A 26,060-nucleotide genomic window follows, 5' to 3' on the forward strand; every position below is an offset into this window, starting at 1 on the left:
GTAGTTCCTGCATTGTGCCCCAAAAGAGAGGGAGGGAGCATGCCCTTCTTCCTTGCTTTCTCCATCCTGCTGCTTGGACTGTGGATATGGTAATAAATCATCTTGGACCACGTGGACATGGGCAACATCATAGGAATGGCAGTCAGTAAGATAGAAGGTCCCTGGCACCATGCTCATGGCACCATACCAACCCTGGACTGTTTTCCTCAAGACTGAGAAATATACTTACCTAAATACACTTCTATCTTAAAGTTTAAGTCAATGTTATTTTGGGTCTCTGTTACAGCAACCAAACTATTCTAATATACTCGTCATTTATAAAGGTTAATGGATAATACCTTAAATTATATTCTAATTACTCTAGCCCATCCAAACTGGGGTACTGATTATTTGCCATTTTGCATATCCTTATTATACCTCACAGTTTGGATAGAATCTGTGAGACAGCAGTCACCCAGACTCACAGTGGAATTGTCTCCAGGTCCTCCTCCTCATTCATCAGTTGATGCTTCTCTTGATTCAGATGCAATTTCAATTCCCTGAAGTCTCCTGGATTCATCCTTTCTTCTCCATTCTCACTGCCTTCACCCTGGTCTAGGCCCTTGTGGCTTCAAAACTTACCTACGGTAGAGCCTTTGCTGGGTTTTCTATTGCTAACATGTCTTACATGCAGGTTCCCTTTTTACATTCATGCCTTGAAAGCTTTCACCTCAGCTCCTAGAAGACTCACAGATATTCACTGCCCTCCAAGATCTGCTCTTCTTTCCCTCACCCGTATTTAGCCATTGCCTGCTTTCCCCTGACACAATGTCTGACATCTAATACGTATTTAATAAATATTTACCTGAGTGAAACTGAGTACCTATTTCTGCACCTATCTTTTGTCAGGCCAGAAGGAAGATTCCCACTCATGACTTTGTATTCTACCTATCCGTGTTCTCAATTTAGCTTTAACGTGATTTCCTCAATAAAGCCTTTTGTGATCACCATGTGCCTTGCCCCTCCCAAGAAGAACATAAGTTTGCTTTCTTCATAATTTCCCCATTTTATTTGTAGAAAGGCAGTACAGTGGAGTGAGGAAGAGTTCAAACTCTGGAGCTAGGTTGCCTGGGTCTGAATCCCTGTTCTACTACTTACTAATGCACAACCATCGATGGCCAGACGCATGGCCATTTCGGAGACAGTAACATTTGAGAAGAAATGCACGTAAAATCAGTGGAATGGTATAAATGACAACACAACAGTGACATCAGTGGTTTGGCCTATGAATCTTTTTATTGAATGTTTCTCCTAAAGCCAATAGCGAATGGGAAGGGGGTACAAAAAGAGAGGAGAGGCAGTTTTGAATTTATAGAGCTATGTTGACCATAGTTCATTTTTCTTAGGCTCTGAACAAGCACTAAAAACCAAAAAACCAAACCGGTTGCCCATCAGGTTAATTCTGGCTGATGGCGACCCCATGTGCTTCAGAGTAGAACTGTGCTCCATAGGGTTCTCAATGGCTGTGATCTTTGAGAAGCAGATTGCCAGATCTTTCTTTCAAGGGGCTTCTGCATGGGTTTGAACCATCAACCTTTCAGTTAGTAGCCAAGCATTTAACCATTTGCACCACCCAGGGACTCCATAAAGGGCACTACCCATTGCCATCAAGTCAATTACGGCTCATAGCGACCCTACAGGACACAGCAGAGCTGCCCCAGAAGGTTTCCAAGGGTGTAATTCTTTTACAGAAGCAGACTGCCTCATCTTTTTCCCGCAGAGCAGCTGGTGGGTTCAAACCACCGACCTTTCGGGTAGCAACCGAGTGCTTAACCTCTGCACCACCAGGGCTCCTTAAAGGGCACTAGAGATTCTAAAATTTATGATTTCAAAACAATAAAATTTACAGTTCCACTCTACAGGTGAAATTGTTGAGGCTCAAAGACATGACATACCTGTTCAAGGCCACATAGCTAGGAAGTGGTGTGGAACTCAATTCTAGGGCTTCTGTTTCAAAAATTCAGTGCCCTAAACAACTCAAATGTCCACCACCTGATGAATGGATAATCAAAATGTGGAATACCCATACGACTACTTACTAGCTCTGTAATATTGGGCACGTTACTTAGCCTTTCTGTGACTCCATTTTTTCAACTGTAAAATAGGGATAGTAATAGTATGAACACTTACCGTATGTGATTGTTGTAAAAACAAGTTAATGCATATAAAATACTTAGAACGCTGCCTGGCACATAGGTAAGGAGTCCATGAATATCAGCTATCATTATGATTGTTGTCCCTTTCCTGGCATCTCACTCTCTTGTATTATCAATACAGGCTTTATGTCTCTCTTTAGACTGGCGCTTCCTTCAGTGCAGGATCCGTAGTTCATTCATCTTTGTATCTGCTACAGTGGAAGCATTTACTTATTGAGTTGATGTTGAAGGGACTGAAGAATCAGCGAGAGGAGAGGATGTGTTGGAGTTTGGGATACCCTCTGGTGGTGTGGTATAGTAGAGAAAGCTAGGGCTTTGGACTCCAAACTCATCTAACTTCACTGCCACCATTCACTGTGCACCTTGTGAACTCCCCTCCCCATTCCCCCTTCCTTTCTTCTTTCCTGAACAAACGGGCAATAATATGGAACTGATAAAGCACTTAGAACAATGCTTGACACAAAGTGCTTAATGGATGTTCCTTCTTATTTTTATTTTCTTAATTTTTTCTTTCTGCTGATGAAGCAACACATATTTGTGGTAGAAAAGTGTGACAGTGTATAAAAGGAAAAAACACCATAGTGAAGGAGTCAGATGTATAAACAAATAATATGTAACAGATGGGGGATAAGCACAATAATGAGACTATGTACAAGATGCAGAGGCAGCTCGGTGAAAATTACCTTGGTGGGGATGGAGGGTGATATGCACAATGGCCTGAAAAGGCTTCACAGAGAAGGCGAAGCTGATGATGAGGTTTCAAAGATGAATAGGAGTTTGCTAGGTGGACAAGGAATGGGGAAGAAAGGACAGGTTAGAGACATTGAAAAGCTATAGGAGTGAGATGAAGAGAAGCAATGCATCCAGAACCATTCTCAGGTTTCTGGATTGGCTGACTGGGAAGTTGGTGATGTCAGCAGCCAAAGTAGGGAATATAAATGGAAAAACATGCTTAAGGTGGAAGATAACCATCCTGATGGCCGTATCTCTGTATGTGGAAAATCATCCGTGTAATTTCTTACTCATTTCAAAACCATGAGTTCTTCATTACTGACATATTTAAAGTAATGCACCTGACAGGCTTTCCTTTATTTTTCTGAAGTAGAAAAAATTTAAACTCTTAAAAACAATTTATGAAGAAAAGAATCTGTCTTTGGGGAGCTTTTGAAAACCATCTTTTCTTAAGAAGAAACAATTCATCAATATGTTCTCTTCACCACAGCCACTCCATTACTGCTGTCAGCTGAAAAGTTCAGGTAAAAAAAGGTTTCTCTTGTAGTTAGGTCACCACATAATATCCTTTCTCAGAATCATTGGAGTTGGGGGGTACAGAGGGGAGGTGTTAGGAATGAAATTGCTTTTATTATGACTAAAAATATCTTTAGAAATTATGTCCGTTCCTCTCATTTTACAGATGATTACATTCGGTTGAAAAGGCAAAACAGAAGCTAACGGTGGAATTTACAAGGAGACATAAATTCAGCTCAGCGTAATTTCCAGCAATTAGGATGCTCAGCGATGTGAAGTCTTGGTGCCCAGTGCAACAAGACTCTCGTCCCCGAAGACGTGATAGAGAATGGGTAGTCATCTGTCAGGGAAACTGTCCAAAGTCTCTACACTGACTGGGAGGTTAATAAGATGGTTTCTAAGGTCCCCTTTAACTCTGAATTTTTAGTGATCAGATGTGAGGAGCTGGAGCAGAACATGGGAATATTGTGAACAAATTCATGGACGTGAATATAGTATATGGGCCTTATTATTTTGCTATTTATTTGATGTTTGGAGAGAAGCAATAAGAGGTATGTAGAGACCAGCTCATGGACAGCCTTGACCATAAGGCTAAGGAGTTTTAACTTTATTCTGTAAGAAGCACCCCTGAAACTTTGCATAAATAGGTGCATTAGGGAGATTAACGAGAGAAAACAACGTTAAACCATTAAAAAAAAAAAATCCAAGGGAGACATAATGAAGACCTGAATTATAGGGTTAGCAGCAATGGAAATGAAGAGGAAGAATAGCTATGAACACTGCAGAATCCTGACAGGACAAGACAACCTCCTGGTTGAAATTTACTCTTCACACATGCCTCCCCATCTCCACATCCGTCATCTAGACCGTATCATTTAGCCTTCCACCAAGTGCAGCATCCCGGGGAGGACTTCCGTTCTTGTTTTGATCTCACTGTCAGAATCCCTTGGGCAAGTTCAATTGTTTCATCTCTAAAATGGGGATAATACCAACACTTCATAGGTAGGTTATGAGTAAATTGGAAGAGCCTGGCAAAGCTGGCACATAGCGTATGACACGTATATATGACATGTTAAAAAAAAAGACGTTACCTACTATTAATTAGTACCATTGCTTGAAACTTTCCACCTCCTCCATAACCACAAACTCTGAAAACTTCCCGACAACGTCTTATCATTCCACTCCATGTTTACTGAACTGCCCACAACCTGATGGATGGTTAAACATAGGAGGATGAGAACAAAGAAAACTCAGAAGTTTTGAGCCTTAAATGTTTGTAGCAATTTTCAGAGGCAAACAGCTTATGGGAGAGAGGAATCTGATTTTAAAGACGTAATTTAAAATTTTAAAGTCCAAGTGTAAATGCAGTCTGCAGTCTGATTGGAGCTTGGGAGAGGTCTGTACCACAAATGCAGATTTAACACTTACCTACATAGAGGTGATAGCTGAAGCCTTGGAAGTAAGTGGGTTCTATGGATAATGGTGTAGTAGAAAGAGGACAGAAACTGACACCATGACTGAACAGGAAAGCAGTCAGGGACTGAGAAAAGAGGAATCATTATGGGAAATGGGAATGGTCAGCTAGGAGAATCAGGAGTAAAACGTTACAGGAGTAGTTTCAAAGTTATTTTAAAAGCAAGCAAAAAAACCTCGTTTTTCACGCAATGCACCTGATCAGTCTCAGGCTCCGTTTTATCTTTTTGGTGGAGGCTTCAGTCTGTCCAGTGCTGGCTTAAGCATTAGAGCAGAGAAGTGGGTGATCCTCTACGTTTACTGAGTATTCATCAGGTACCAGTTTAGCCTGTCCAGCAGTCTTTTCCTCAGCTCCACAACGTGAACCACCACCTAAGTGGCCATACTCAGGCCCATTCAAACTGTCCTGCCAGAAACCCCCCTCTCCTTATCTTCTAAGACCCAGCTACCTCCTCCTAGAAATTTTCTCCAACTATCCTACTATTTCTTCCTTCCCAATGTAAATTCTTACATTCTAACCCCAGAAATTATTTTCTAGGTGTGGTCTGGGGCTCAGAAACCTGCATTACTAATAAACAGCCTAATTAAAAAAAAAAAAAAAAAAAGCTGACATCAAGTTGATCCTGACTCATGGTGATCCCATGTGTGTCACAGAACTGTGCTCCATAGGGTTTTCAATGGCTGGTTTTTGGGAAGCAGATCACCAGACCTTTTTTCCGAAGTGGCTCTAGGTGGACTCAAACTGCCAGCCTTTCAGTTAATCATTTGCACCACTCAGGGACTCCAATGAGCAGCCTAGTGATTCTAATATGGATAGTTCATGGTCCACACTTTGAGAAATCCACAAGTATGTAGTGAATGTCGATGAAGAGCCAAATAACTTCATTACAGCTTTAAGAAATTAAAAACATTAGGTCGTCGATCACAACGTCAGAGGCCAGAATTCCGGACATCGTCTCATCTCCATTAGACTTTCACCCTAGCCGTGGCTATAACATCCTCCTACCAACCAAATCAAGAAATCCAAATATGCCCATTGATACCCAGCAACCAAGTACTCTGTCAGCAATCACACACCCAGTTTGGGGTACTGGCCTTAATTATTGTACTACACAGAATGACATATAGCTCACAAAAGCCTAAATGTGGGTGTGAAGACAAGTGTATAGGGAGTGAAGAATTAACCTTCCCCCCAAATTTGGCCTTTGTCCCTGGTTCTTGGGAAAACCCTCCGGACCGTTGGGATTTCCCAAGTGATTGCAATGTTTATTATCCGTGGATGGTCCTGGACCACACCAATAGTTTATGCTGATGAGATGGCTAACGGTGAGGGTTAGCCACACCAGAAAGACCCACCATCACGTATTAGCCCAACCTCCGGGGAAGGGGAGATTTGAGTTCAATCACATGGCCAATGATTCAATCAACCATACCCTCGTAATAAAATGCCAATAAAAACTCTAGACACCAAAGCTTGAGACTGACAATATTCTTTGTACACTGTGCCAAAAGGTTGATGTGGCCTGACTCCATGGGGAGAGGACAAGGAAGCTTTGCATTTAGGAGCTCTCCCACCCTATGCATCTCTCCCTTTGGTTGGCTTTTTATATCCTTTTGCCATAATAAAACTGTAATGAGTATAGTGCTTTTCTGAGTTGTGTGAGTCATTCTACCAAATTATCGAACCTGAGGGGGTAGTGAGAACCCCTGAATCTGGAGGCAGCGTCAGAAGCCAAGGGTGTCCTGGGAACCCCTGAAATTGTGGCTGGTGTCTGAAGGGCAGTCTTGTGGAGGACTGCACTCTTAAACTGTGAATTTTGGTCTAACTCTGGGTAGCTGAGGTCAGAAGTCATTTTGTACACTGACCGTGTAAACAGCTCAGTCTGCGGCAGTACCTAGAGGAATATGATGGAGTCTTTAGGAAAAGGGAAGCCACATGTTTGTGACGAAATGTTGCCAATAGAAAAAAATTTTAAGGTGAATTTTAAAAGATGCCATTAATAGTTTCCTGCTTTAACTGAAGTAAACTTGGCCCCTGTACAAAACACACTCAATCTCTCCTTCTGAAAAACTATTCTGTTTAATAGTGCACTTCATTTATACTACACGATGAATAGGATTGGGAAAACATAATGAAAGATCATCCCTTCAGTCAGGAAAACTTGGGGAGCTCCATTCTAACCCAGCCAAGAGCCCTGCTGCCAGGCTCAGGCCAGAGCCTTTCTTCTCTGGGACTTTACTCTTTATTTGTATTAATCCTTGGCTGTTGAAGACTCAGAGGTGGAGTCAGGAGAGGTCCAAGGCCAGATGTCAAAGGTGACAGAGGGCAAGGCTACTTTAGCTCCTTAAAGCATCCTTAGAAACTAAGGGTTTGGATTAGATCACTTTTATCACAGACAGGGTGACAGAAAAAGGCAGGAGGAAATAGATGCCAATGCTAAATGCTTCTGATAGTGTACCCTCAGGCTAGACTCACTGATTGGATTTCCCAGTCACATTACAACAGGGAAAGGCAAAGGGTCCTCTTACAATATTGCTAAGGTTGCTGTTAGAAGCTCGCTCTAGCTGCTCCAAGAGCCCTAAAGGATACAGACATCATAGAAAACCTTTTTGGGGATCTTTTCCCTCTCTCAATAAAATATGTATCTCAGCGCCAAACTTTCATAATTAGTGGAATTATGATACAAAATAGTACATTCCTTATCAAAGCTTAAAGCTGGATTGGGACCAGTGGCTTTGAAATACAGCTTCCATTTCCTTCCTAGCAAATACCAGGACTCAGAACATTCTCTCCACTGCCTTCTGTGCTGTCAACTCCAACTAGAGGAATCCTTGGAATTTTTTTTCCTGCTGTGCTTCCATGGCCACCGTGGAAAGAAAGGCTCCTCTGGCCTGAGAAAAATGGTTTAGTGCAAACTCCCTTCCAAAATGGGTGGCTGGTTCCAGAGCCTCCCTCTATTCCCAGCACTCAGTCAGCTGCTTGCCTCCCAACTTTTTAAGGCTGGTATCATTCTAGGAAAATTCACTAGGCTGCTAATCACTGCTGGGTAGTTTTCCCAATTTGCCAGTTGCTAAAGTGAAAGGTTTGAGGTGGAAGGGACATATCCTAAGCTGTCTGTACTTATACAGTAAGGCAGAAGCTCTTTAGATTCAGGAGAAGTGAGGAAAACAGGTGTGTGGCTGTCTTTCATGTAGACTCTCTGATATTTAATTCAGCAGTAACTCTGAGAGAACTTTTGCTCATACCCATTACATTCAAAGGCTTCTCTCCAGTGTGAATTCTCTGATGGCGAACAAGAGCTGAGCTATACCTGAAGGCTTTCCCACATTCACTACATTCATAGGGATTCTCCCCTGTGTGGATTCTCTGATGCTGAATAAGGCCTGAACTATAGGTAAACTTTCCTCCACATTCCATACATTCGTAGGGCTTCTCTCCAGTGTGGATTCTCTGGTGCTGATAGAGGTGTGAGCTCTGGCTAAAGGCCTTCCCACACTCATTACATTCATAAGGTTTCTCTCCAGTGTGGATTCTCTGATGATGAATAAGGGTGGAGCTCCTACTGAAGGCCTTTCCACATTCATTACAAGCATAGGGTTTCTCTCCAGTGTGGATTCTCTGATGATGAGTAAGGGTGGAACTCCAACTAAAGGTTTTTCCACATTCATTACATTCATAAGGTTTCTCCCCAGTATGGATCCTTCGATGTAGGATAAGAGCAGAGCTACAACTAAAAGTCTTCCCACAATCATTACATTCATAAGGTTTCTCACCAGTGTGAATTCGCTGATGCTGAATAAGATGTGAGCTCTGGCTGAAGGCCTTCCCACACTCATTACATTCATAGGGTTTTTCCCCAGTGTGGATTCTCTGATGTTGAATAAGGTCTGAAGTTCGATTAAAGCTCTTGCTACACTCATCACACTTATGAGGTCTGTCCCCCATAGGAAGTCTCTGATGTGAAATAAGGTTGGAACTCACAGAAAAGCTATTCCCAAAATCACTGTATTTCTCACTTCTCTCTCCCATGGGAGTTAGCTTCTCCTCAGCTGTCCTTTGACCAAAATCTTGTATCTTCCTATTCAATCTTTCACCAGAGTTCTCCAGCTGCCGCTTTAGACTGACTTCTTGTTCATAGGCTTCTTCAAACTTAAGACCCTGAGAAATATCCTTTTGGAATCTTCCCAACAGCACCCCATGTGATCCTGTATCTTCAGAAATTTCTTGATCATTCTCACGTCTATTCTCACCATCTGGCACAATAAACAAAAAGCACATGTCACTTGTTCCTTGTGGAAGAAAGAATACAAAACCAGAGGACAAGATAATCGAGTGACTAATATTTATAGTGCTAAAAGCACATGCCTTTAAACACATAAAACTCACTGCCATCAAAGTGGTTCCAGCTCATAGCGACACTACAAGACAGAGTAGAACTGCTTCCAAGGCTGTAAATCCTTATGGAAGCAGACTGCCACATCTTTCTCCTGCAGAGTGGCTGGTGGGTTCGAACCACTGACCTTTCAGTTAGCAGACACGCACTTAGCCACTGCACCAAGGCTCCCTGCACATGCCTTGACATGCCTGCAAAGAGGCCTGCCCGTTTGGGTAGCTAAGGGAAAATAAGATAATTGAGCTGAGGAAACAGAGAAAGAAAAACAGAAAGCAAAATCAAGGTGAAAAGAGCTAGAGAAGCTATAGAGAAAGCCAAGTTTGTAAGGGGGGTGGATGGATCAGAAAGAGAGGCAAAGGAGGACATATGGCTTCATGAAGTGAAAAGTCTTCAGGGAAGTGCAGATGAAGGTCCAAGAGTGCAGATGTAATTTTGGGGAGATGGTAAGTGAAGAACAGTTTAAAAATGATATGGGAGAGCAAGTACAAGAAACTAAACACAGATGGCTGATGAGAAAAGTAGGGAAGGGTGATGAGAAACAGTAGTAGAACAGACAGACGCAATAAGGATGAGAATACTAGTGATCCCTACAGTCCAGGAGGAAAGAAAAACCACATTTGTACTCAGCCACATAACGCCAAGTCCACAGAAATCAGCAAACAGAGTTTACTCTGTCTCTGGGTCCTATGCCTAGAAGACTATGCTCTTATGAATGAGGACAGCAATCTCAGCTTTGATTTCTCTATTTTTACTACCTTGGGGTTTCTGTAAAGGGAATTTCAGGCATAGAGAATAAGTGTAAAAGTTCTAGATATTAGCATTTTTAGTTTATCAGTATTTTTTAAAAGTAAAGACAGGGCAACAAGCGTTAGGGACAGAAATAGCTGTTTCTCCCTCACCTGAACAGGTACCTCTCAGGACCTCTCTGTTCTCAGTTCCCTTCAAACCCAGGACCCTCGGCTCTTCCACTCACTCCAGCTGAGAGATCATGTCAGGATTCAGAAATGGGAATCCTGCTCATGGGGAAAGACATGGGACAGGAGGTTTATACTGCTTATACTGAGCAGTCCCAGAGCTCAATCCCAGGCCCAAGATCTGCAGGGAACAGAAAGGTAATATATAGGGAGGTCTCAAACGGGAGTTAGGAGGACCCCAAGGCGCCACTTGAGAAAACGTTCTCACTGGAAGTGGAGTCAAGACACAGAGAATTAATAGTCCATGTCCTAAAGGGTAAGAAGCTGATTTCTTCCTAAAACAAGTTTAAATTTCTACAAAAGCAGCAGTTTCACTAGGTCCTGAACAAAGCAACAGGCCCCTAGAGGTAATTCGACAGAGAAACAGGGAGGTAACGAGTCCTAGAATGTTCACTTGAGCACACAGCAGTACCTCATATGTTCAGGAATCCCAATATGCTAATCCTTTGGAAAAGTCTCAGGATCACATCTTAAATCCCGAGAATAACATGTAAAAGGTATCAGATTTGGAGTTCAAAGGCCAAAGCCCAAGTTCTGCCACTTACTAGCTATATGACCACACATAAAGCATTTAAGATCTCTGACTTCACTTTCCTCATTCATAAAACGAGGATAATACTAGCTACTCCAATTGCTGTTACTGTGAGGAGTAAATGTGAGAATATGTATGAAAGCTCTTCATGAACTGCAAATCATGAATGTGAGTTACTACTATTATTGCTGGGATATCCTTACACTAAGTCAATCCTTAGTTTATTATTTTCAGTGACTGGATTATTACTAGCAAACAAAGAAACACCGAGGGAGTTTTGTGGAGAAAGCTTAACTCCTTACCCAGTGAGAAGACATTCCCATAATTCTCCAGCATCACATCCCTATACAGGTTCCTCTGAGCCGGTTCCAAACGCTTCCACTCCTTCCGGATAAAGTACACAGCTACATCCTCAAATGTCACCAACTCCTGAAACAACAAGTTCTTGCGTGCAATTTCAGGCTGAGGGATGGAACTGGCAATACCAAAAAAATAGTTTGGGATGGAAATGAATGATGGATATTTGAAAAGTAGGGGAAAGGAGGTGAGGCTGCAGAAAGACAGAGTCCAAGACACTGTAAAGCTCCATTATTCAGCAGGAAAGGACTATGGTCCTGATAGGGAAATCATGGTTTATGGCACTGAGTAAGGTGTCACAGAACAAAAAGGGAAGGAAAAGAAGGATAAGGGGAGCCACAACTCACCTGGGACTTGGCCTTTAGGAGTGCAGCTGCCAGCATCTCATTCCCTAAGCTGTTCTTGTCAGAAAAGGCAGGAATTTTTGAAGAAGAAAGAGCTGATGGACAATAAAAGGGCCCATGAGTGAGTCTGCCTTCTGGCCTCCTGACCTGCTGACTTTCAGATCCACAGAAAACTCATGGAGTCCTGGAACAACCTAGGACCCACTCCCTCTTATATTTCAAGTTCGCTTCCTCTGTGGCTATTAAAGGTGATTACAACAGAGGCCCATCCTGCCTGAGGAGAGACTTCCAAAGCCCTGTTAATTCTTGGTTTCCCAGTCTGCACCAGGTCCCTTCCTTTCTCTCCAGTCACTCTACTCTCAATGCAATTTGCCAAGTGCTGTCTTTAGTGATTAGTGCATTGTTGTCCATCCTCCCAACACAGGCAGAAACAGGCTATCCTGTCTATGTCCCGCCCATCACTCTTCCACATGTCTGAATTCAAATTTAGACCAGAGGAAAACTAGTAGCTTCACCGCAGCCCTGGCTGGGAATGTAATATCCACAGCTCTTCTCTTTCTCCAACCCCAGATCACATAAAGCGTGAATGCTTCCCGTTTCTGTGCTAGATCACACATCTTTTCTGTAATTCTTAAGTTTACGTATTTGTCCCCCAGCAGCGTCTTAGACCCTAAAACCCCAGAGGTACTAGATTCTGTAGAATCACAGACAAAACTGTTTTTTCCTGATAACCATGGGAACAATACCCACTAAGGCTGAAACTGACTCCAAAGTCAGTGGCACAGTCTCTGAAAGCAAAATGCCAAGGTTTTAGAGGCTTCTGTTTTATCCTTTTGCCTGTGAGCTGTAAAATGATTCCCAAGAGCCTCCTCTAAGATCACGCTCCTTAAGAGCACAGCTGCGTCTACAAGGTTTGCAGTTAGAGGATGCCTGAGAAATGGAATTCAGCAACTGCCAGTTTTCTTAATTCTGCCTGAAGTATCCACAGCCATTCAAAAAAAGCCTCGGTTATAAAACCCATCAAGCTGTACATTAATTACTGGTTTCTGTCAGCCTCCCCCACGAGGCTGTAAGCTTCTGAATAGCAAGTACCATGTCTTATTCATCTTTGTATCCTAGCGCCTAATCCAGTATCTGGTGAATAAGAGAGTTCAATAAATGATTGCTGAATGACTGAATAGAAGAATGAATGGATGCCTATTCCTCACCACTGTCAAGCAGGGCCTGAGGTTCCTGAGATACATGATCAGCCTGAGTTTCCATGGGTAGGGCTAGAAGTTCAGGCACTCTGGTCTCCTATATGTAGACTCAGCAGGAAGCAGGTTTGGAACGAGAATGCGGAAGCACTGCAGAAGCAAAAGTCCAAAGTTCAAAGATAGTAATAATGAAAACAAATGAAAAAAACAAAACCAACTCCTAACACAGAAAGAGGGGGACAAGCATTTCAGCCAGTGCCCAAGAACAGTGAGCGGGAACAGCAATCGAGACTAGTCTTTTAGATCCTGGGGATATATACACCTACTCCCTGGAATGAGACTACCACCAAGACCACAAGGAAGCCCCAAGTTCCTCAGCAATATCCCACACACTTTGAGTGATATTTATAATAACAAAATACCACCACGGGAGGACCATCCAAGCCAAATGACATTAACAGAATGAAAAACTAAGCAACAACTGAAAGTAAAAAACACCAGATGGACTGAAAGATTCATATAATGTAAAGTGAAAAGGGTAAACTATAAAAGTGTGTGTCCACAGATTACAGAAGTGTGCATATATCGTATCAACTTTTTAAAAATATATGGGGTAATGGACAAAGCTAACCATTTTTAGAGAAGGAAAAAAAAAAACCTCCTTTTTTTTTTTTCATTAGGATTGGTAGGAGAGAAAAACTTACTTCATTAGGTTTATATTATATTAAACTTAGGTGTTATCCTTACACCTGAACATAAAACGGAATCTGCTGCAAAAGACCTCTTTGAAGTGTTAAAAAAGCAAAGATGTCACTTTGAGTACTAAGGTGGGCCTGATCCAAGCCATGGTATTTTCAATCGTCTCATATGCATGTGAACGCTGGACAATGAAAAAGAAAGACTGAAGAACTGATGAATTTGAATTGTGGTGTTGTGAAAGAATACTGATTATACCACAGGCTGTCAGAAGAACAAACAAATCTGTCTTTGAAGAAGTACAGCCAGGTGCTTCTTAGACACGAGGATGGCAAGACTTTGTTTTGTTTACTTTGGACATGTCATCAGGAGGGACCAATCACTGAAGAAAGGCATCATGCTTGGTAAGCAGAGGGTAAGCAAAAAAAAGGGAGACCCTCAATGAGATTGATTGATACAATGGCTGCAACACTGGGCTCAAACTAACCATTGTGAGGACAGCACAATGTTTCACTCTGTTCTACATAAAGGCCACTGAGTCAGAGGCGACTCGACAGCACCTGACAACAACAACGTACTATTCTTATAGGAAAAGAGATCAGAGAAATCTCTCGTTTTAACAACCCCTGGGAAACAACACCTCTGTTTCATAGAAGTAGGGGCCATCTTGTAAAATAAATTCCTCCTGCCACCCCTTTCTTTCTACAATAATTTTCTGCTTTGTCTCAGCCAAAGGTGGAATGTTATTGAGGAACCTGGGACCTTTCTGTGATCCTTATGACAGTCTCATTAGACAAGGTAGGTGCATATATCCACCAGGATCCAAAAGACTAGTCCTAGCAGCTTCTTTTTACCTCCCCTCTCTCACGATACATTTCCGTGGATTGGGATGTTAGTCCCTGAAGCAGGGACCAATGTTTTTAAAAACAAGATTCTTTGTTATTCCATTTTTATCCCTACTAACTGCTCCCAACCCCCAACTTGCTACCATAATTAAAAGGGGCCTGTTCTCTGTGGCTCTAATGGATAAAATGTAACATTAGCATCTAGGCTAAGGTTTGGATCTCAGGCAGAAGTTTCTACTTCATACCTGAATACTACAGCAAGAATCCAGTGTCCTTATACTTGGGCAAGAGAATGGGGGGAAAAAAAATCCCTGGATTTTGTCTATCCCCCTCGTTATCTGTTTATTCATTTGGTTGTATTACAAACGTTAGTTGAAGGTCAACTACACCGCCAGGCACTGTTGCAAGGGACAAAAAAATGAAAAATGGAAAAAGTATTTACTTCATCACTACAGACTGTTGTATTCACAAAGGGCATGCAGGGCTCTGTCCAAATTAATCCGTAGGAGTCACTGACAGTTCAGAGAACTCTATTCTTTGGGCAGCAAGAGGGTCGAGAAGCTCAATACCAGTAACACTATACAGGTGGAAGGCACTGAATCAGGCATGGGCCAGGCCCACTGGTAATCAAGTGACATACCCTCTCTTCACCATCATCTCCTTGCTAGATCCCTTCAACTCTGTCCTGGCCATCTTTTCCCCTATCAACCACCTCTATCACTTCTAGTACTCCTTAGAACAGGAACCCCCAACAAATCAGCTCTCAGTCTAAACTTTCCTTAGAATGGAAAGTCTGAGGTTCTGACGCCAGAGAAAAGGGGAACACTCCCTCCTCACAGCTGGATTAACCAAAGCTGGAACTCAAAGGCACATTGTTGAGAACAAATCCCCAGTGTCTGTATCGTAAACAATGTTTCTCACAGAAAAGAAACTCTCCACTGTGCTCCCACAGCTTCAGGTACGGGCAGGACCCTTCCCCTGCTCTGCTGCCAACACCACTCCCTGGAGCTGCTCCTGGGGACAGAGAATGACAACCAGGTAGCAGGAGCAAGTCATGGAAAACTTTACCTGCTGGAGTCTTTCCTTCTTTGGGGTTAATCCTCTAAGCCAAAGTAGCAATTATTAGGAATTTGGCAGCCTCTGTTCAAGTTTCTGGGAATTCTGACCTTCGCTGATGCCAAAGCTATATAATTTAAAAAAAAAAAAAGGAAATTTATAATATTCATGTAAACTTCATTTCTAACCTGGATATTTAGAGATAAGAAAAACAGAAAGAACTAATTATTATATGCTAAAAAATATATATACTGATTAAGACCACCACAACTGGTATCTGTGACGCACCTGTGGAGAGAGCTAGAAGGTAACTGAAGGTTCTCCAGGTCAACCTCCCACTCTGTGGCTAAGGTTCAGCCAGCTAACTTGATCCCAAAATACTCTCAAACTGCTTCACAGAGAGTCTGTTCTACCGTTAGCCATTAGGGAGGTCTTCAGTCCCTAAGCTGAGAATCTAGCCCCTTGAACTTTCAATGATAGAATCTTCTCCTTTTACAGGACTGTTCATCAAGAACTTGAAACCAAGTGATGCTCAGCCTCCAGAGACTTTTTTTTTATATCATCTTTATTGAGCTTTAAGTGAAAGTTTACAAATCAAGTCAGTCTCTCACACAAAAACGCATATACACCTTGCTACACACTCCCAATTACTCTCCTTTTTAATGAGACAGCCCGCTCAGGAGACTTTTCTTCTTGAAGATAAATACCTCCAGCTTGCCTCACTGTTCCACAGGTTTCAGGTTCACCGTTCTACTCATCCTCCGGTGGCAGTTTACACACGCCCCTCAAAGCGTAAACACTAGCCTGTGTTCAATCACACTTCTGAAGTAGACCAAATTAGAGATCTAACATAATGGAAAATGGGAGCGACCGCCAGAGACAGCGGAATCACTCCCCCTAAAAGACTCCACTTACTGGGCTCCTGCAGGACTGTTTCTGGAAATTGACTTTGCACCCCCTCCTAGACCTATTCTAACTGCGCCCACTTCATAGAACTACTCATTCTCTGATCCTTGGACCCAAGTAAACATGGATCTCCTCTCCTGCCCGGGTAATTGTTAACGTGAAATAAAAGCCCCTCGGAGAACTATTAAGTTAGGGTCGCTGTCATCAGCTGTTTCAAAGAGAACGGAGGACGTCTCTACCGGAACTTATAAAGGCTCGAGATGGACACTTAAGGAAAAAACCAAAACCGGAGCCCCCTTTCCGCCCTCCCCGCGCAGGGCTCGGCTCCGAGGAGGAGGGAGGTTCCTGGGGAAGCGGCGCTTCTTACACTCGGAGTCCGGCTGCGGAGGATGCACGGACGCTTCCCCGCACGCTGCTCCGAGAGGGCCTGGGGGCCCCTCGGGCCGCAGCGGCACGGACACTACCCCCTTCCCCGGCGACCCCAGCCTCCGTCTCACCGCGAGCCCCAGGGGCGGCCAGACTCACCCTGGGGCCAGGGAGGGGAGATCTGGGGGGCCGGACACGAACCAGGCCCTGCCGGACCCTGTCACAAACACACACACCGGGGCCAGAACAAAGAACGGAAGCTCTCTTCTTTTCCCTTCCGGGTCGGTCCTTTTCACCACCCGGTCCACCCCCGTCCCTCAACACCCACTTGTTTTCTCTAGGAAAGCAGGAGGTCTTCGCCTCTCGATGGTTTGCTGACAGAGTGACTAGCGGCGAGGACTGAGGGCCCGCTTTTCACCCTGCCCTGCGGCCGCACTGTCCTCGGAGCCAGCGGAGAAGACTTATCGGGTCGCCGCCCAGGGGCAGCAGACGCCTGATAGCGTGGGCGGAGCGAGACGCCGCGCAGGTGCGGGCCGAGCCGGCTGCGGCCCTCCGGCCTCAGGGCGCATGCTCAGTCGGCCAGTCGCGTTAGGGACGGCGGGGACGTGGGGTTAGGGGTCCTGCTGGCTCTTCTCGGAAATTCTTCCGGAAGACCGCCAAGGGCCAAGGAGAACGCAGGTGCCTGGGCTACGCGGACGACCCAAGTAGACCCGCAGCGAACAGGAAGACTCTTGACGGACTCATCAAAATAAGAAACACCCTTATTTGAAATGTGCTTCCATCCAAACTAAGTTTTTTAGTTTCATGTACAGATGCTCCTTTAAATTGTTAAACACTTCTCCAGAAGCCTGGACGATGCTCCAAGATTTCTGGGTGTCTTATCATTAAATATGGGAACCCTGGTGACGTAGTGGTTAAGTGCTACGGCTGGTAACCAAAGGGTCAGCAGTTCAAATCCGCCAGACGCTCCTTGGAAACTCTGTGGGGCAGTTCTACTCTGTCCTGTAGGGTCGCTATGAGTCGGAATCGACTCGATGGCAGTGGGTTTGGTTTTGGTTATCGTTAAATATACCCCAGCAAACCAACCTCATTAATCCCTCAAGAATGTCCCTTCTAGTTTTCCCAAGGACTTTGCTTACATTGAAGTAACATGACAGATGTTTAATCTAAAAGCTTCTTTTTCCTAAGACCTGTATTTCTAGGGTTTTATGTATCCCATATGACTTATTCTGCACTACTGTATAACCTTCAAAGAAGCAACTGTACATTCTTTTATTACAGAATTGTAAATGGCATATAAAGAAAAAAAACACTTTCAGTAGTCACAGTAGTTTTCTCCAGGACTGCTGCTTGCAAAGGTCTCTCTCTTACTAAATAGTTGATCTCTTTAATTGTCAAAGTCTTATTGTTTTTAACAAAATTACTAACATCTGAAGAAAACATTTGAGTCCATCAGAGAATTCACTTGAGGATGAAACCTGTACAAGTGATGAAGAGCAGAAAAGATTTCAGGAAGTGGCAGATGTGGGGGGGGAACCCACACAGGGAAAAGTCCTTAAATGTAACAGGTATGTGAAGTGCTTTAGGGAAATGAGTGAGGGGCAAAGTTTTGTGGTTTGCTCACTTCTATGGTGTCACAGGGAGAATCCTATAAATGTCTAAATTAAATCTTTACAGGTTATAAACAAAACAAAATCTTGTAATATCCTGTGTAGCAAAGGCCCTTCTGATTCCCACTACAGTCCTGCCTCCCACTTGATCCCAGTTTTTACTGCATCCAGTATTTATAGTGCACACCCTCAGCTCTGGGAATGCAACAGACCTCATTCTGCGGTGACTTCAGTCTAAGGACAATAATTTAAATAACCAATGTCAGTAAAAAAAATACGATGTGCTAGGAGACAGTGATGGGATAGGAGAAGATTTTCCAGAAGCAGTGGGGCCACGAGAAGGAAGGTGAGTGTTCAAGGCAAGAGAAAACAATGTACTAGTAACTAATAAAACTTGAGGGTGACCTGAGAGGTGTGGGGGTGTGGGCCATCTCTAGTCCTTCTAGACCCCAAGCGAGAACTTGAACAAGTACTTGAATAGCTAAGCCCCTCAATAAACTCAATAGTTCTTCAGAGCTTGATTTTTTTTTTCTCAACTTCTTATTCTTCCACTCATTCCTCTAGGACAAGAAGGACAGCGATAAATGGTGAAGCAGTGGGAAGGAGAGGAATGATGGAAGTAGAGTAAGGCTCCTCAAGTGGAAATGTTTGTTTTGTAAAAGTTCCAATGACATTCCTCAGGGAACAGCTTTTGTGCTCCCAGCACCGTCAATACAATCAACCCTATTACTCTGGGGCTAAGTCAATTTACAGTTTATCATCAGTGTTTGTCCCAGAACCTGACTCATTCATTCCCAGCCAATACTCAAAAGCCTTGCCATTAATGATCATTCTTCTGTCTGTGGTCCCCATGGTATAATGGTACCCAGTGGCCAGGGTAGCTTGAGGAGAAGGGGCTGTTCTGGTCTGGGTCCTCCTTTTTGGCTTGGTAGCGTGTGAGGAACTTTTAAATTTTCAGGTGCCTGCAGGTCTAAGTGAGGGGATTTCAGAACTAAAATTAAGCACTCCATTTTGAAATTAAACTGAGGGTTTTAGTTCTACTCTTCTGATAATGTTTGACTCCTGGTAACCTTTGCTGTTTGAAAAACAAAGTTCAGTCATGCTCGTTATGTTAAGAGTGTTCCCACAGCTGGCCTTAGAAAAAGCTTCAATGAGTTGTTAATGTAAATTAGAGCCTATAAATAAACATGTTATTAAGAAGTTCCTCAGCAAGCCCCTAAGCATTATCTCTTTTTCTCTCAAAGCAGAGTTTATTTACACTTCCCTAATTAATGGTCAGAAACCCCAGTGGCTTAGTGTTTAAGAGCTGGGGGCTGCTAACCAGAAGGTTGGCAGTGCACATCTACCAGGCCTTTCGGAAACCCTATCAGGCAGTTCTACTCTGTCCTGTAGGATCGCTATGAGTCAGAATCGACTCATTGGCAACAGGTTTGGGTTTTTTTGGTTTTAACTAATCGTCAGTTCCGTATCCATAGATACCAATTAAGTTGGCCCAGCTGCAAATGTATCACTAAATTTCCATATCACTAAACTTTCATGTCAAAATGGTTCATACTTTTCATATTAGAAATACTGCCTCAGTTAAATTGTATCAAGAATGAGAGATTGTGTTAGACTAGAAACTGATGTAAAGAAAGTTGTACAGTTATTGTCACCCTTGTTATTGTCACCCTCGTAAAGCTCACCTCCTTCCCTGTCATTGCTTTGATGTGAAACTTACTTGTACTCACTCTGCTTGTTAAATATCTCTTTATTTTGCCTGTAAGGCAGAGCATACGGTTACAGCCAAGCTGAATGCATGCTCTCCCAGGGTTCATTCCTTCAATAAATTTTATTTGTTTTTAATATCAAATTAGAGTGTTAGTCCAGTGACTTCACTAGGACAGTAGTGATTATTGTCTCACAGCAAATGCACTGGAATAGCTTTCTTGCTTCGGGCCTTTATTAGCAAGTTCTTATTTTATCTTGGAAACCCTGGTGGTGTAGTGGTTAAAAGCTACAACTGCTCACCAAAAGGTTGTCAGTTCGAATCCACCAGGTGCTCCTTGGAAACCCCTTGGGGCAGTTCTACTCTGTCCTATAGGCTCGCTATGAGTCGGAATTGACTCAAATGGCAACGGCTTTTTTTTTTTTTTAATCTTACAGAATTACACGGAATACAATCTTTAGGTATACATCTTTTTTTTCAATTAGTCATTTTTTGTCTTCATTTTATTTGATCTCACAGCAGCAAAACACACTTAAACACATCCTCCTTGAAATACCTTCTCTTGGCTTCCACCTTTGGTTTTCTTCTCATTTCATTGGCTATGTCTTATCCATCTCATTTCTTTGCTCTTCCTTTGCCCAACCTCTAAATGTTGGCTTGCTCCAAGACTCAGCCCTGGCAGTCTTTCGCTTTTCTGTCTACCTCTTGCTCTAGTGTACTCACCCCATCCTATGATTTATTTGCTATCTGTAGGCAGTGACTCCCAAATATATGTATCTCAGCCTTGATCTAACCTCAAAATTTGGTTTATACCCAATAGCTATTTGACATACCCACCTGGATGTCTAATGGGCAATTATTCATGAGTAACATCAGGCCTGGACCACATCTTCTCACAGTACTGCTTCCCTGGAAACTACAGAGTTAAGGTAACTGTGTCTGCTTTGTGTGCTGTGCGTCTCTTGATTCACAGGACTATGCTTGGACTGAGAGAGCTGTGAGTTAGCATGCAGGCCCTGGGACTGATGTGACTATAATAGTATAAAAGATGGGTGGGCAAGCGAGGCTGCAACTTGTCTGTGTCATGGTGACCTCAGTGTAGGTAAAGGGCAGAAGAAGCTGTGTACTTGAGTGGCTACAAAGCCTCCCGATGACACGATGCATGCTGTACATCCTGTCCTACGTTCTTCTACAAAGCATAGTAAACATAGAATTAAAGCCAATTCCATTTCATGAGTCTGATTGCCGGTTTGAACAGGTAACCACTGCTGTGTCGGTAACACATGTCAAACTTTAGTCTCCAAAACAGAATTCTTGGTAATCTCCCCACCCCCATACCTGCTTCTCCCTTAGTCTTTCCCGTCTCGGTGAAGAGCACTGTCCTCTTCCCAATTGCCCAAGCCTGAAATTTAGGAATGATTACTGATTCCTTCATTTCCCTTGCTCCTCACATAGAACCCATCAACAAGTCCTGTTATCTTGTGCCAAGACCTATTCAAAATCTATTCACTTCTCTTCAACTCCACCATCACCATCACCTCTCCCCTGAACTACCACAGTCTTTTAATTGATCTCCCTACATCTATCTGTCTCCACAAACCAACAAAATGGACTTCCCGTTGCTCTTAAAATAAAATCCAAGCCCCTTTCCTGGTTTACATGGATTTATAAGATTTGGGCCTGCTCACCTCTGACCTCATCTACTACAATCCTCTTTGTCTATCCTGTCTGGCACATTGTTCTTCCTTTCGTTCCTCAAATGTGAACAGCTCTTCTGCCTAAAGGCCTTTGCACTAGCTAATCCTACTGTCTGGAATTTTCTTTCCTGAGATCATGGTGTATTTGGCTTCTTCCTGTCATTTGGGTGTTAGCTCAAATGTCACCTCCTCAGAGAGGCCTTCTCTAACCGTCTCATTTCGTGTAGTTCTCTCCCCTAGTCAAGTTCTATCAAGCAACCAGTATTATTTTCCTTATAGCACTTATTACACCTGAAATTATTTTATGTACCTGTCTACTTTTTTATTTTCAATATCCTCCCTCCCCCTGAGAGGAGGGACGTTGGCTGTCTTACCACTGTAGACCCCAGAATCTAGAATACTGCCTAACACATCACAGGTGTTCAATGGCAGCTGTTCAGTGAATGAAAAAGTGAGTGAGTAAATGTTTATGAAATTACTTCATTTACCTCTAATATGCCCTTGGAAAAATAATGCCTAAGTGGCCCTTCAAGAGATTTTAAAAATATTTTTGTTGCTGTCATTTTTTTAAGCTTTTTTTTTTTTTTCCTAGCAAAAGAGGTGGTGCTTGGAGGACAGAAATTCCCAAGAATTACTGGCCTTTATTCGGCAAAAGCCCCCAGGACTGGTCTCCCTTAGTTATATAAATCTATGTTCCCTCTATCCTGTGGCTTAGCAAAAGCTTCCTCATCGCTCAGAGCTGGGCAGAGGAGAAAAAGTGGACCTGTTTGCATAGGAAGCCCTAACCCCCTATCACTGTCTGCTTCTGGAGATTCCAAGTAGGGAGATCCATCCAGGTGAACCAGGGATCAGAGGCAGGAAAGGGCACAGGGCCTCTGAAGAGAGACAGGGCCATTCGGGGAAGGAAGAAGAGAAGGAATGCTTTTCTGGGGTGGCAGACTTTGGAGCTGGCACTCTCCAGGCCCCTGTGCATATGAAGCAGAAGGTCTCGCATGGACCTGCAACACTTGGGACTCAGGTCCATTCGCAGGGTTTCTCAGCCTCGCACTATTTACATTTGGGTTTGGATAATTTTTTTGTTGGGAAAGGCTGTCATGTGCATAGTAAGATGTTTAGTAGGGTAGTAGTGCCCTGCCCTCTACCCAGTAGATACCAGTGGTACTACTCCCCAAGTCTGACAACCAAAAATGTCCCCAGGCATTGTCAGGTATCCCCTGGGAGGCAAAATCACTCCTCACCCCCTTGAGAACCACTGGTTATGGTGAAAAGCTTTCTTCCCAAGCTTAGTTCCCTTTCCCACAAAGAACCACTGGGGCTGGGAAAGGGCACTTGGCACGAGAGGAAGCTACAGGAGTTGATTACCAGCTTCTGTGGCCATACTGCAAGCATGGCTTTGGGAATAACGCGTCAGGCATGCAGTTTGTACTCCTTTGGGAGAGATTCAACCGCATTCCTCAGCCACCTGAGCCCAAGTTGTAGCCCGAGGCCTACAGGACAACTAGCATGGAACCTGCCCCATCTTTACCACTCCAGGGCAGTCTGGCACCCCAGGGACGTGGCCGGTGTAGAAAAAAAAGAGCTTTAACCTGTTTGATTGGGAGCTGCCTTCACCAAGTGACATTCTGGATAAAGAGCCACTGGCCTGGAAGAGCTGCTGCCCTGAGGGCGAGATCCTATGCTAGCACCAAGGTCAGCCCAGGAGCGAGGGGCTTCTCTCTAGCCTCATGCTCAGGAACCCTCAACAATCAAGGCCGGTTTTGTCTCATTTCCTGGCACCTCCTGTCTAACATCCCAATATAGGACCAAAGAGGGCTCAAGACCCGCATCTAAGTACTTGGGGATACTGGACACACAAAGAGGAACAGATTGAAGCCATGGCAAGAGACGAATCGGACATCTAGCCGTCCTTCTATTACAGGTGTGTGGGTGTGAGCATTGCAATCTGGGCTCCAACTGGGAAATGCTATTTGCATCCCAAACTGAAATAGAGGGACACTTCAGTTAGTTTTTAGTAGTTACTGGAATTTGTTGCATGATACTGTAGTTCTCTTTCACCCCTAAACCAAGTGCCCAAAGTTTCTGTGAGGCTATAGCATTCTCTACAAGCTGTGGCATAAGGGGATCTTAATCCTTATCTTCTGAGCGGAATTGCTGTGCTATTCCTTTGTATTACCATCTTACAATTTATATTCCTATGGCAACAGCAGCCCTGGGGGTTTCAGTTTAATTGCTTCCTACCTAGGAACATGGAAGTTCTAGGCACCAGGGAGTTGTTAACACTGTAATCCAGTGCTTCATCAGCTCTTATAATTTAGGCTTTCCAAATTAATTTAGGTGAAAAGTGGAGGAAAGGAGGGTGAAATTTGGTCCAGAGGCGGGAAGCAGATCAGATTTGGGGCTCATGGGAACTGCAGGAGAAGCAGCCACTCTAAGCAGCCTGATTCAGCTCTTCTCTGTGGGTCTAGTCCACTCTCTTCTCTTTGCACACAAGCTCCCTCTGTTTACTTACCAACATGTGCAAAGGACCTAATATACATTTGGAAGCACAAGTAGGGGCTCAGCCACACCTTCTTGTCTCCATAATAAAGGCCTCCTTGAGACTAAGCAAGGAGGAAATATACTCTTATATCCAGGAATGGTCTCCATTGAGGGCCACAGAGCAGGAAGGCCTTCAGCCATGTAAAATGGTAGCATCAGAGATCCTCTAAGTTTAGGGGGAGGAGAGAGAAGAACCAGCAGCATCAGCTCAAAGCTGATCCCTGTGAGGTGATCAGACACACCTCTACTCTCCACTCTTTACACTAATTCTGACACCAGCTGTCCCTCCCACAGCACTCTCTGCTTCTCTAGTGGGTTCAGTAATTCCTTGAAATGGCCACACAGAATTCACAGACCATACTCATGATTGGGGCTTATTTGGGAAGTAACAATTCAGGGTCAGGATCAGCTTGGAAGTAACAGAAACAACTCAGGAGACAGGATACAGTTCAGGCAGGACAGCTTCCAACCTGTCAGCTCCTTCACTACCATGCCTGCAGGCAGGCAGGCCTTGCTCTCGGCCTCTGCCCTTGGTCAGGCCTGGTTCTGCCCTGCTCAGGCTGGCCTCTGCTCTGCTTAGGCAAGTGTTACAGCTCTTTAGCTGCACCAATAAGTGCCCAGAGGCACCCCACTCCACCAGGAAGCATCCTGCCCGAAGGTGCTCAGTTCTCTCACTCCACAGGTTGGGGAGCCCACCTCATGCCATGAGCCAGGGAGCCCACTATAGCCATCTCACGCTGGTCTCCTGGCTCTCGCTGCTTACACTGTCTGCAGTGTTACAGCTTTCTGTCTCCTGGGTCTAGGAGTTTCTCAGCACAGGGACCCTGCTTCTGGCTCTTCTTCTTGATAGTAGTGAGATTCCCCTGCCCTCAACCTGTCGGAATGGCTCTTTTTAAGCCTAGTGGATGGCAAAACCTACCAATCCGCTTGGTGGGTTATAGGCATCTTATTTACATAGTCCCACCCAATCATTCTGTGGGAGTTACAAGATCGTGGCCAGAAAGGCCATATAACTAGAACACGTTGCCTGGCAAGCTAGGACATGGGCACTGTGTTGGGGAGAGGAGAAGCTGGCAGGTGAGGTCAACTTACTTGGCAAATAGTTATTTTCATCTGTGGCAAAAATTCTATAGGTTTTATGTAGATGAAGTTTTCAATTTTGGATAAATAGTTGAAGTCCATGTAACGGCTGTTATTAGTTTCCTAGGGCTGCCATAACAAAGTACCACAATCTGGGTAGCTTATGAAAACAAATTTATTTTCTCACAGTTATAGAGGCCAGAAGTCCAAACTTAGGGTGTCGACAGGGCCGCGCTCTCTCTGAAGTCTCTAGGGGAGGAGACTTTCTTGTCTCTCCTAGTTTCTGGTGGCCCCAGGTGTTTCCTACCTTGCAGCTGCAGCATCAGTGTCCTTCTGTGTCTCTTCTTCTGTTTTCAAAGGACACCACTCAGATTGGATTAGGACCTACCCTATTCCAGTGTGACCTCATGTTAACTGATTAGCATCATCAGAGACCCTGTTTCCAAACAAGGTCATGTTCGTAGGTATAGGGGTTAGGACTTCAACATATCTGTTTGGGGGACACAGTTCAGTTCATACCAGTGGCACATTCTATGCCGGAGCCCAGTGTCTCTTTGCTTCTTGTGGGTAGAAACAATACAGATTCCCAGGAAGAGAAAGGGGAACCACAGATGTACTTAAAAAGCTTGATTGTTGCCAGTATACGCAGAGAAACCATTTCCCTGTACAACAGCGCCACCTTCCGACACAGCCACCAGGTATACCCTTTTATAAAGCAGCTCTTAACTTGCTACTGAAACTGAAAGCCTGACCCATTGAGGCTTTGTAACACTCTAGGCTGATATCCCCATTTGGGGCCAGTCAAGTTGAACCTGACAAGGTGGGAAAAAGCTAAAAGTCTTTGC

At 43.9% G+C, this 26,060-nt stretch overlaps 1 protein-coding gene across 10 annotated transcripts; it reads right to left on the reverse strand.

Moving 5' to 3' along the window:
* Positions 1–11: 11 nt before the first annotated feature.
* Positions 12–17,098, reverse strand: ZNF3 (zinc finger protein 3). Of its 10 annotated transcripts, XR_010323519.1 has the most exons (7): positions 16,911–17,098; positions 15,323–15,437; positions 12,726–12,863; positions 11,521–11,612; positions 11,119–11,245; positions 10,210–10,323; positions 9,059–9,170 (listed from the first exon to the last, which is right to left on the reverse strand). XR_010323519.1 is itself a non-coding variant. In XM_003422504.4 (6 exons), the coding sequence occupies exons 3-6, from the start codon at positions 12,778–12,780 to the stop codon at positions 8,104–8,106; spliced, it is 1,341 nt and encodes a 446-aa protein (XP_003422552.3). In that variant the 5' UTR covers positions 12,781–12,863; positions 15,323–15,437; positions 16,911–17,089; the 3' UTR covers positions 12–8,103. The 10 variants fall into 10 exon arrangements, 9 of the variants coding, with proteins under 9 accessions (XP_003422552.3, XP_064150950.1, XP_064150953.1 ...); XM_003422504.4 differs by lacking the exon at positions 10,210–10,323 and having other exon boundaries at positions 12–9,170; positions 16,911–17,089; XM_064294880.1 differs by lacking the exons at positions 10,210–10,323; positions 16,911–17,098 and adding an exon at positions 16,742–16,900 and having other exon boundaries at positions 12–9,170.
* Between the last annotated feature and the right edge of the window lie 8,962 nt (positions 17,099–26,060).

The sequence above is a fragment of the Loxodonta africana genome, chromosome 12 (genome assembly GCF_030014295.1).
Source record: "Loxodonta africana isolate mLoxAfr1 chromosome 12, mLoxAfr1.hap2, whole genome shotgun sequence".
NCBI lineage: Eukaryota > Metazoa > Chordata > Mammalia > Proboscidea > Elephantidae > Loxodonta > Loxodonta africana.